The sequence below is a fragment of the Loxodonta africana genome, chromosome 5, assembly GCF_030014295.1.
Source record: "Loxodonta africana isolate mLoxAfr1 chromosome 5, mLoxAfr1.hap2, whole genome shotgun sequence".
In the NCBI taxonomy this organism is placed as follows: Eukaryota; Metazoa; Chordata; class Mammalia; order Proboscidea; family Elephantidae; genus Loxodonta; species Loxodonta africana.
In genome coordinates, this window is record NC_087346.1 from 161,976,754 (window position 1) to 161,986,456 (window position 9,703).

The 9,703-nt window shown below is 58.6% G+C and overlaps 1 protein-coding gene and 1 long non-coding RNA gene across 5 annotated transcripts in view; one reads left to right on the top strand and one right to left on the bottom strand.

The window, feature by feature from the left end:
- MAN2B2 (mannosidase alpha class 2B member 2) overlaps positions 1-3,714 on the bottom strand; it is a 36,590-nt gene extending 32,876 nt beyond the window's left edge. For all 4 annotated transcript variants that reach the window (XM_064286231.1, XM_064286230.1, XM_064286233.1 and 1 more), the window contains exons 1-2: positions 3,548-3,714; positions 1,260-1,406 (exon numbers count right to left, since the gene is read on the bottom strand). In XM_064286231.1, the coding sequence (XP_064142301.1) occupies positions 1,260-1,406; positions 3,548-3,679 (279 nt within the window). In that variant the 5' untranslated portion in view covers positions 3,680-3,714. The remainder of the gene's footprint in view (positions 1-1,259; positions 1,407-3,547) is intronic.
- LOC111749070 (uncharacterized) lies at positions 2,019-9,297 on the top strand. The gene is made up of 3 exons (XR_002784427.2): positions 2,019-3,377; positions 6,340-6,558; positions 7,013-9,297. It is a non-coding gene; the product is annotated as an uncharacterized LOC111749070 (long non-coding RNA).
- The last annotated feature ends 406 nt before the right edge of the window (positions 9,298-9,703 follow it).

The window sequence follows — 9,703 nt, forward strand, 5'->3', positions numbered from 1 at the left end:
CACCACTATCACCATCACTTCCACCACCTCCACCACCATCATCACCGCTACCACCACCACCACCAGTCAGCCACACCTCGTTGAGGGAGGTAAGGGTAGGGATGGGGACAGGCAGTTGGGCTTGGTAATGTCCCATAAAGAGGAGAGTACTGCCCACGGGACACTCCCGAAAAGACAGGCTTGGAGTCCCACCTATCCCTCGTGAGCTGTGTGACCACAAGCCAGCGGCCTGCCCTCTCTGACCCCATGCCTTCTCTGTAAAGTTGGGTAACAACCCTACCTCACAGGGCTGTAGTGAGGATTCAGAGAGGCAATGTGTGCGAAGTACCAGCCAGACCCTGGCCCAAGGTGCACGACCATCCAATGCCAGGTTGCTCTGCCTCGGCAGTGCACTTGGCCAACACCCTGCTCACCTTCTTAGCTGTCTACCTTGAGCAGGGGCCCTGCCTCTCTGCGTGTTACCTCCTGTGACTGCTCTGAGGAAGGTGGGTGCTGGGGAAGGGACATGGACAGAGGCATAGCAGGGTAATGAGTGCCCGGGGCAATCTCTAAGTCGCACCCCGCCCCCAGTTTCAAGAGGAACTGACTCTGATAGTGGCGACGCCTCAGCAGAAATGTTTCTCCCTCTTGTCTGGCTGCCCCAGTCAGGAACCCTTCATGTCTGTGGTGCCTCAGGATGTCATTCTGTGCATCGGCTGGTGCGCCCTTGGCTTTCGCCCCCTCTGTGCCCTCTCTCACTATGTCTCTGGACATGGAGCCCCTGCATCCTGTTTTGGGTGCTCACACTACACTTCCATCCTTGGAATGGCCTCTCTAGGAGGTGGGGTCTGCAGTCATGGAGGTGGCAGAGGCGGGACCGGGTCTGGCTGCCCAGCCATACAGCAGGGACTGTAGGAGGCGATCCCTGCCCACTCTCAGCACATGGGGACATCCCGGCCCAGGAACTGTCTCACCCTCATGATTCACCAGCTCCTGTGCCCACAGGGACTGGGCAGAGGAGGGAGTCGAGTGTGGGGCTCAGAGCCCGGGAGCGTCCAGCCTTAGGAGGTGGCCGCCTCTTGGTGATGCAGGCGGCCAAAGCTGAGGCGTTTTCAGGAATAGCCAGAAGGCCAGGGCTCAAGAGTCTCTCCTGGGTGTGGGGCTGGCCAAAACTTGTCCTTCCCTGATTTAAGTAAGCCCGGGGCGGGGGGGTCTGCTGCGGCTGCCCCCGCGGCTGCCCCCGCGGCCACCCCATGAGGGCCACCCCGGCAGCCAGTCACCTGGCGTCTCTGCTCGTCTGAGGCGACGTGGCTCCACCACAGCCGGAAGAACTGCTGCTCCACGGCGATGAAGGTGCGCTGCGGCCTGCGGGTCAGCTCTTCCACGACGGAGGTGTAGACATTGGCTGCGTAGGCCCGCATGCTCTCCTGGGGACAGGCCACCACAACACCGCCCTTGAGGGTCCCCAGAGCCCTCGGGCCCCAAGGGCCAAAGGAAGATCCGGGCGAAAGAGTGTGCCCAGGGCCCTGTCCTCCCAGAGTGCATGGCGAGGGCTGGGCACAGAGAGACAGCGTGACCTGCTCCCTTGGGGGACAGCACAGGACACAGGGATGATGGGGGGGCCAGACAGCTTCCTGGGGTGGGGGGTGGGCAGTCTGGGACCTGTGGTGGGAATGGGGATCGCACAGGCAGTCCCAAGAGTGAGCGGACTTGGCCCAGTGACCCCAGAGAGGCCACCCCCCTCAGCTGGGAGCTCTGACGGCTGCAGCCACAGCCGCTTCCGCTCGGAATTTCAGGGCCTGCAGCAGAGGGGGCCAGAGAGCCCGTTAAATAAATGGAGAGACCTCGGGTTATTCCTGAGTGACCCTGGGCAAGGAGCAGCCCTCTCTGGGCCTCAGTTTCCTCTTCTGTAAACTGAGCACGGCAGCAAGCTCCCCAGCCCTCAGCGTCTCCATCTGAGTGGGTCGCCCACAACCCCAAGGCTCCCCAGTGCACCCCAGGACCGGAGCTGACACTCAGCATCAAAGCTCCCCCCTCGACCTCTCTTATTAACATCCTGCAAAGTTAACTGTGTCCATAATCACAGGGGTTTCTAGGCACTGATTCAGGTCTCTCCTTCCTCATCCCAGAAAAGTGCTGGAGGCCTGGGTAACAGCACCCTTTACCTGCCCCAAGGCCTAAGGAAGCAGAGCTTTCTCCTCTTTCTGCACTCATGTCAGTCATTCGTTCACAAGTGCTCATGGTAATCTGCTCAGATCAGGTGGGGGAGGGTCTGTGCTGATAACGAGAAGGTCTGGTCTGTCCATGGTGACAAGTGATAAAGGACATACAGGAGGGAGGGGGCTGGGAAGGCCTCGCCAAGAATGCCACTGAGTCACATCCTAAAGGGAGACAAGGGTTGAGGCCCGCAGACCTCTGGGAGGAAAGCATTGCAGGAATGGCCAGTGTAAAGGCCCTGAGGCAGAAGCAGCCAGGGTGCTGGAGGACGAGCAGGAGGTCAGAGTGGCTGGGGCCAGTGAAGCAGCGGGAGGGTGGGGGGAGGAACACTACTGCCTGCAGAGTTGTAGGGAAGAGAGGAGCTTCTAGATGTCTCGGCTGGTGGGCACACGGCTAACACCCGCGACGCGCAGTGACATGACGACAAAGGTGAGGGTGCTGGTCCCTCCCTCCCCTCTCACTGAAGGTGCAGAGGAGGGGTGGGAATACAGCCTCGGTGGGGCTGTCCAGGGGCTGTCCAGAGTCCCGAGGCCAAACCTCCAGCTGCCCTGGGAACTCCAGGGCTGCCTTGCTCCGGCAGCCCCAGGTGCTGAGAGCCGTGTGGAAAATCCAGCACCTCCTGTGGCTCCCAGGGCCCCTGGATGAAGGCTAGGAAGTACTGTTCTCACTCCGCAGGTGGGGAAACAAGTGTGGCTCAGGAAGCAAGGCCTCGCCGGAGGTGCTGAGCAGAGCCCTGAGGTGACCACAGGGCCAACCCCGAAGTCTGTCCCCAGGGACGCTGGCTGAGCTGTCCTCCAGCCTCCCGCTCACAGGGGCCCTGCCTAGCAGCTGACACCCACCTGACCTGAAGAAGCTGATTATCACCTGACCTGCAGCCAGCCCCGCCCCTCCTGCTCCTCCCAGCTTCCCTGGGAGTGGGTCACCTCCACACTGGAGGCCCCTACCACTGGGTTTCCCCTTCCTCCCCAACCTGGAACACAGGGACCATCCAGTCAAAGTACCACCCTGCAGAAGGGAAACTGAGGCCCAGGAAGGGAGCACAACCTGCAGGGTCCCCCAGACCAGGACGGTGACAGTGGTCCAACTTGCAGGCCAGAGGCTCTTCATTTGACCTCCACCACCTCCAACTTTCCCTTCATGTGGGGAAGCTGAGGCTCAGAGCAGGAAGCCAGCAGCCCAAGGTCAGTCTCTCGACCAGCTTCGGCAGAGTCCGCGCTGGAACCCAGGCTGACTCTCCTCCTAGCTGGCTTCAGCCCCAGGTGGCTGGGTGCAAACCCACACCCACACCCGGATCCCTGCAGGGAGGAGGGGGTTGCAGCTGTGGGGCGCGGGCGCCGCCGCCGCCACCTACCTGGACCGTGTAGACCCAGCCCACGTCCATGTGGCTGTGGGGTACCACAAAGGCCCGGATGGGGCCTCCGGCCCGGACCCCCTGCGGCCGCAGCAGCGCTAGCAGCACGAGCAGCCAGCGGAGCGGCCCCATCGCGGCGGGGAGGCCGGCGGCGGGGACCTGCAGAGGGGCAGGCTGTGGGGCGGGTGCCGGTCTCCCTTCCGGGTCCGCCCAGGGTGAGGCGGGGCGGCGGGCCGGGCCAAAGCCGGGGACAGGGTGCCGCCCCCGGGGACAGCGGGGAGGGGCCCTGGGCGCCTGTGCCCCAGGGAGGCGCCTGGGGACACTGGCTCCGCCCTCATCTCCGGTTTCCTGGCCGTCTAGTCCAGCCTTGGAGCTGAATCCCAAATGCCACCTACCCCGGGAAGCCTGCCAGATTTCCCCCAACCAGAGGAGACCTCCCCACCCCGTGTGGTGGCCCTTGGTGTTACCTGCACATGACCACCCTGAGCCTCTGCTCCTACTGAGTAGCCGGCCCGATGGCCCTCCCCATCCCAGGAGCACGCCCTGTCTGGGCTTGTTAACTCTGGGGTTGTTAACTCGGTTAAAAGGGAAAAACTAACCTTGTCACCTCCCACAGCTAGTGAGGAGCCAAGGTTCCCTGGAGATTTCAGAATTAGGCCCGGGTTGTGTGTGGTGACAGGGGGCAGGGTCTGTGACCTTCGAGGCTCAGCTCAGCACCCATAAGATGGGTGGGAGGAGATGGGAGTAGAGTGAGAGGATGCAGGCGAAAGCTCTCCTTCCCCTCTGCCCTGCCAGCCGCGCTGGTTGAGGGGAGGTTGTTGCCTGGCACCCTGTCTGTCCTTCCCCGAGAACAACAGTTTGTGGGGTTAGGTTTGCTGTGGAGAACCAAATGGCTGGGCCTCCAGCTGGGCTCTCCATGGGTCAAAACCGTGGCCCCAGCCCCGACCCTCACATCTAGGCAGTGCTCACCAGCATCTGGCTTGGAGCCGGAGGGTCAGAGTTTACGTTCAGGTTTGGTCCCTTTTCCATAGAGGCGAACTGTCTTCTCACGTTGTTGTTGTTAGCTGCCGACCCATGGCGATCCACGTGTGTAGGGTAGAACTGCTCCGTAGGGCTTTCAAGGTGTGACCTTTCAGAAGCAGATAGCCAGGCCTGTCTTCCGAAGAGCCTCTGGGTGGGTTTGAACTGCCAACCTTTTGCCTACTAGCTAACATTTGTTGAGCACTTACTTCTAGGCAGCCTTTGGAGCACTTTACACGTGTTAACTCAGTCACTCTTCTCAGCAGCTCTGTGTGGGGAGGACTCTTAGTCCATTTTACAGATGGCAGCAGGGGAGATACTTACCCCAAACCCTACAGTTAGTCAGTGGCAGAGCCAAGTTTCACAGCACAGCAGCTGAGCCTTCAGCTGGCTTTTCCATTGCTTTATCAGGCCACAGCTCCCAGATGGTACAGCCTGTAACAGGGCCAGTGGACCTATGGCCATGCGCCCACCGCTGACCTCCTTGTTGCAAAGTGGGTTCCTTGACCCGGGGGGATGCTGTGTCTTCTGTGGGGCCATGTGGTCTGGAGGAAATTAGCAGTTGTGTCACAAACACAAACACTAAAGCAGCTGGTAGAGAGGCCATGTGGAGCAGAGAGGGGCTGAGGTCTCCGGCCAACAGCCAGCACCTTGGGAGCAGGTTCCCCAGCCTTAATCAAACCACCAGTGTGTGCAGACCCTGCCACCATCTTGACCACAACCTCATGAAAGACTCTGAGCCAGAAACACCCAGCTGAGCCGCTCCCGAATTCTTCATCTATGGAAACCAGGATGATAATATTTATTGTTTTAACCATAGTGGTCAAATAAATAAATCAGTATTCCACTTTCCCCAGTGACTGGTTACCAGGGAAGGACTGCGGGAACCATTCCCATATGCCACATGGTGGGATAGAGGCCTTTTCCCAGGGACACCGTCCCTCCTCCTATCAATGGGCTAGGGTCTGGAGAGCAGTCGGGAGACCCTGTATTCTCACTGGGGCACTGCCCTCAGGCTCGCTATCGCCATCTGTGGGTTCTTCTAAGATCCAGGCTGAATGTCACCATGCCAGCTGTCCGTCTGATTGTCCCCTGGGGCTGCCGTCTTCTAGCACCCACCCACGGCTAGCGGTGGACTTTGCTGCCAGTCCGACTTTGGTGCTTATGACCACAATCGCACCAAACTTGGTCCTGATGGTTAGTGCATCTGCCTGGCCTCTTGTTTCTGTATCATGTTATTCTCACCTGCCACCATCAGCCCTGGCTGCAGAGGACAGCTCCATCTCTGGGCCTCTGTGCGGTGCTGGTGCTCGGCTGATGGTGTCGCCAGCCCTGCACCGTCTTCATGATTGTTGGTGTGTTTAAGACCATTGTTGTGGCTTGTTGTGTCAGTCCATCTCATGGAGGGTTTCCCTTGTTTTTGCTGACCCTCCACTTTACAAAACGTGATGTCTTTTCCTAGGGATTGGTCTTTCCCAATGACGTGCCCAAAGGAAATCCTCACTGTAAAAGAGCATTCTGATTGGATTTCTTCCAAGACAGATTTGTTTGTTCTCCTGGCAGTCCACGCTATATTCAGTATTCTTTGCCAACACCATGGTTCGAACACATCAATTCTTACTTTGTCTTCCTTTTTCATTGTTCAGTTTTTGCCTACGAGGTGGTTGAAATGACTATGGCTTGGGTCAGGCACACCTTAGTCACCAGAGTGACAGCTGTACTTTTTGGAACATCATTCGATTATACTCTCTGTCTCTGCTTTTCCCCCAAAGCCTGACGTGTTGCTCCCAACATGCAGCTCCTTGCACGGGTAAAACGCCCTGGTTCAACGCCCGTGAATGTGTGAGCAGTTGTATCACTACCATGTTCTCAGAACTGTGTGCACCACCCCCACCACGACGGGGTGATCCAGCTCCAAACCTACGTCAGAGCTAGCTCCACAATTTGGATGCATCAATTCGGAATAAGCCTACAAAGGCACAGTTATCCCGGTGAGTCCCGTAGGGCGAAAGCAGCAACCTGTGTGTGGGGCTAATGGTGTGGGCTGTTTCTTTTAGGTCAAGTCACTCAGTGTCTCAGAGTTGCCTGCCTCGGTTTCTCATGTCGGGAAGAAGAAAGCGTTTACTGAGCACTTACTGTACCCCACGCACTGTTCTGGGCACTGGGGGTCAGCAGAAAGACCCCCACCTCGATAGGGCTTACGTGCTGTGGGCAGAGGCAGACAATAGGTGAGATAAATAAGCCAAATGTACACACACTCTGTTGGGTAACTCTATTGGGACCAGTCCCTGGAGGAGGACATCATGCTTAATAAGGTAGAGGGTCAGCGAAAAAGAGGAAGACCTCAACGAGATGGATTGACACAGTGGCTGCAACAGTGGGCTCAAGCATAGCAACGATTGTGAGGGTACAGGACCAGGCAGTGTTGCTTTCTGTTGTACACAGGGTCACCGTGAGTCAGAACCAACTTGAGGGCACCTGACAACAAGGAAAAATCAAAGCAAAGAGGGACAGAGGCACGGTTCTGACTAGAAAAAGCCTCATCGAGAAGCGATGTCTGAGCTGGAGGCGAGGGAGGAGCTGCGTGGATGTCTGGGGAAAGCTCTCCTGGCCAAGGGAAAGCCCTGGGGTAGGACTGTGTTCTAGGACCCACAGGGAGGTCAGTGTGGCTGGAGTGGAGTGAGCCGGGGTGGGGGTAGGGCAGGGGGTGAAGAGGGCAGGGTGGGAGGGTGTGGGCAGGCCTTGTGGGCTCTGTGGACTCAGGATGTGTGGGGCCAGAGAAGCATGCTGGGCAGAGGTGTGGCGAGATCAGACCTGAGTTTTCACAGAGCTGCTCTGACCGCTGAGCTGCGGTCAGAGGCCAGGTGGAAGCAAGAGGCAGGGGGGCTCTTGCAGCAGCCCGGTGGGAGGCGATGGAGGTTTGGACCCAGGTGATAGGCAGGAGGGGGAGGCTGTTCGGACTTGACTGCACTTTGCAGGAAGAGCTGATGGGCTTTGCTGCTGAACTTGATGTGGGTGTGAGAGGAGGAGGGGAGCCCAGGGGGAGCCCGAGGTCTGTGACGACGTTTGTGGCAGGTTAAGACCTAAGTGCAGGGTTCGTGTCCCTTCCCACCCTCTCATGGTTCTTTTTTTTCCCTCTCTCTCTGTTTTTTCTCGCTGTTTTCTGAGCTGCATCAGGCGTGAGGAAGGGAAGCTTCAAGTGTCCACCCTGGGGCCCCGGTGCCGAGTTAGGGGACACCTTGTGTGGCTGGGGGAGAGCCTGGCAGCTCCTGTGCCACCTCACCTCGCTGGGGGAGGCACCTCACGGCAGGGACAGGCTACCACGCAGACACAGTTCTTTCTAGGAACAGCTTCTGGTTCGCCCAGCTTGAAGGGGCTATTTTAGGTTTTGAGTTCTCTTACTTTGCTTACTGGTAGCAAATTGTCGTCAGAAAAAAGCTGGTGCCAAGTGTGTTTCCTCTCCAATCGGGTGTACCGCAGATGCTCGGGATTTGAATGGTGAAGACACAGGGGCCTGCAACTCCCCCACAGCCACGGCAACCTGTCTCCCGACACACGGGGCTGTGGGCCATCAGTGCCCCTGACCGGTCTAGGGCCCATCCTCGCCTTCCTCAACAGCCTCAGTTGCTGTGACCCAGAAAAAGCGGCCACCTGGCCATTCTTTGCAGGCATGGGGGAGTTTGCATCTGGACCCAGTGGCATGGGGGTGCTCGTCGTCCTCTGGGGCAAGCGAGTCAGGTCTGGGGGCTCTCTGGCTGCGACGGGCAAACCACCTGGGACCACACCCAAATGACCTTCTCAACCAGCATGGATCCCAGCACCCCTCTGCCACCAAACCTTCCATAGCAACTGTTACTGACTGAATTGTGTCCCCCCAAAATTACGTGGAATTCCTAACTCCTGTACCTGTGAGCATAACCCTGTCAAACAGGGGTTTTCTTTTGTTATGCTAATGAGACCATGCCCGAGTGGGGTGGGTCCTAACCCTAATCCCTTCTAAGAGTGTCTTATAAAAAAGTACACAGACATGAGGACACACGGAAAAGATCATATGAAGATCCTTCTACAAGCCAAGGAACCCAGGGCTGCTGACAAGGAAGGACCCTCCCCTAGAGCTGATGCCCCGGTTTGGACTCCCAGCCTCCGGAACTGAGAGATAATAAATTTCTGTTCTTTAAAGCCGCCCACGTGAGGTATTTGTGTTACAGCAGCCCCGGAGGACTCAGACAGCTGCCCAGGTTCTAGTCCCAAGAAGCTGGATGAGCCTGCACCTCAGACGCCTCAGGGCTTGGCCCCAGCCTGCCTTTCTGGCCTCACCTCTCCTGCCCTTCCTTCTATGATTGCCCTGACGGCAACTGCTGCCAGGCCACTGCACCCACCCCGAGACCCTTCCTACACAGCATCCCAACCATGTGCTTCCTCTGCCCAGAACGGTGCACTTCCTCCAGCCTCTCCCCCGCAAACAGCCAAATCCTTCCTGCTCAGCTGCGCTCTCCCACCGCAGGGCCTTTCCAGGTCTGTTGCCTCTGCCTGGCAGGCCATTCCTCCATGCTCTGCCCGGCTGACCGCTAGCCCACCCTCTGCCCGGCTGACCGCTCTCCCACCCTCTGCCCGGCTGACTTCTAGCCTGCAGTTTGCATGGCTGACTGCTAGCCCACCCTCTGCCCCAGCCAACAGCTAGTCCACGTTTCGCCTGGCTGATGGCTAGCCCACCCTCTGCCCGGCTGACCGCTAGCCCACCCTCTGCCTGGCTGACTTCTAGCCTGCACTTTGCCTGGCTGACTGCTAGCCCACCCTCTGCCCGGCTGACAGCTAGCCTGCACTTTGCCTGGCTGACTGCTAGCCCACCCTCTGCCCGGCTGACAGCTAGCCTACACTTTGCCCAGCTGACTTCTAGCCCACCCTCTGCCCCAGCTGACAGCTAGTCCACGTTTCGCCTGGCTGACCGCTAGCCCACCCTCCGCCTGGCTGACTTCTAGCCTGCACTTTGCCCTGCTGACTACTCGCCCACCCTCTGCCTGGCTGACTTCTAGCCTGCACTTTGCCTGGCTGACTGCTAGCCCACCCTCTGCCTGGCTGACAGCTAGCCCACACTTTGCCTGGCTGACCACTAGTCCCCCTTCTGTCTTGCACCTT